Source organism: Penaeus monodon, chromosome 32 (assembly GCF_015228065.2).
Source record: "Penaeus monodon isolate SGIC_2016 chromosome 32, NSTDA_Pmon_1, whole genome shotgun sequence".
Classification (NCBI taxonomy): domain Eukaryota; kingdom Metazoa; phylum Arthropoda; class Malacostraca; order Decapoda; family Penaeidae; genus Penaeus; species Penaeus monodon.
The window spans coordinates 18646779-18647566 of NC_051417.1; the positions used below are offsets into that span (position 1 = coordinate 18646779).

The 788-nt window shown below is 40.1% G+C and overlaps 1 protein-coding gene across 2 annotated transcripts in view; it reads left to right on the forward strand.

Moving 5' to 3' along the window:
- Positions 1-788, forward strand: part of LOC119593709 (sodium- and chloride-dependent glycine transporter 2-like) — a 32059-nt gene that overhangs the window by 28176 nt on the left and 3095 nt on the right. For both annotated transcript variants that reach the window (XM_037942678.1, XM_037942679.1), the window contains exon 10: positions 635-763. In XM_037942678.1, the coding sequence (XP_037798606.1) occupies positions 635-763 (129 nt within the window). The remainder of the gene's footprint in view (positions 1-634; positions 764-788) is intronic.

Sequence of the window (788 nt, forward strand, 5' to 3'; positions counted from 1 at the left end):
GTGAAGAGGGAGCCACGGAACACCGCTCGCCTTCATCAGGAATCCGTCTGCACGCGCTCTCCCCTTTCCTTCACTGCAAAAGAATTTCTACATTACTTGTTATGTATGCAACGAGTATTGCCATGAAAAAAAATGGAAATGAAACCGGTTCTCCTATGTCTGTTTTTCTTCTTCTTTATAATGGAGAGAAATTAGAAAGAAAGGTGATGATTAAGAATCTAAAAGTATCATTTTCGAAAGATTTTGAATAACGAAGAGACGTATGTGTGAGATAAGATCAGTATGTTAGGTAATGGGTTTGGAATTTGCTCTTCTAAATCAGTTTCCTGTAAGCTAAATAAAAAAAAAATTATATGTAGTGAAACCTTTATTCTACGGTATTGGATGGAATTGATATCGGATTTCTATTTATTTTCTTTAAAGTTATGAGCAAATATACATTATCGAAAAAAGATACGCCTTGAGCATTCAGTATTGCTGGATGGGTTCAGAATCCTCTTTTCCATTCCACTCGCACTAAAATTCAGCAGAAAATAATAATTGTTGAGTTCGTAGCCCCCTCTTCTCTTGCACGTACGATGAAATTCAGCTTAAAAGTTATCCTGGAAATAAGAAAGCGATGTTTGCACTGCAGTTCGGCGTCGTGGAGAGCCTTCTGACGGTCGTTACCTCCGAGTTCCCCCAAATCCGGAGCTGGCGAGGCTGTGTCACGTTCGTCATTTGTTCTGTCATCTTCCTCGGCAACGGAATCATCTACTCGCAGGTAAGAGGGAGATTACGCGGGTACC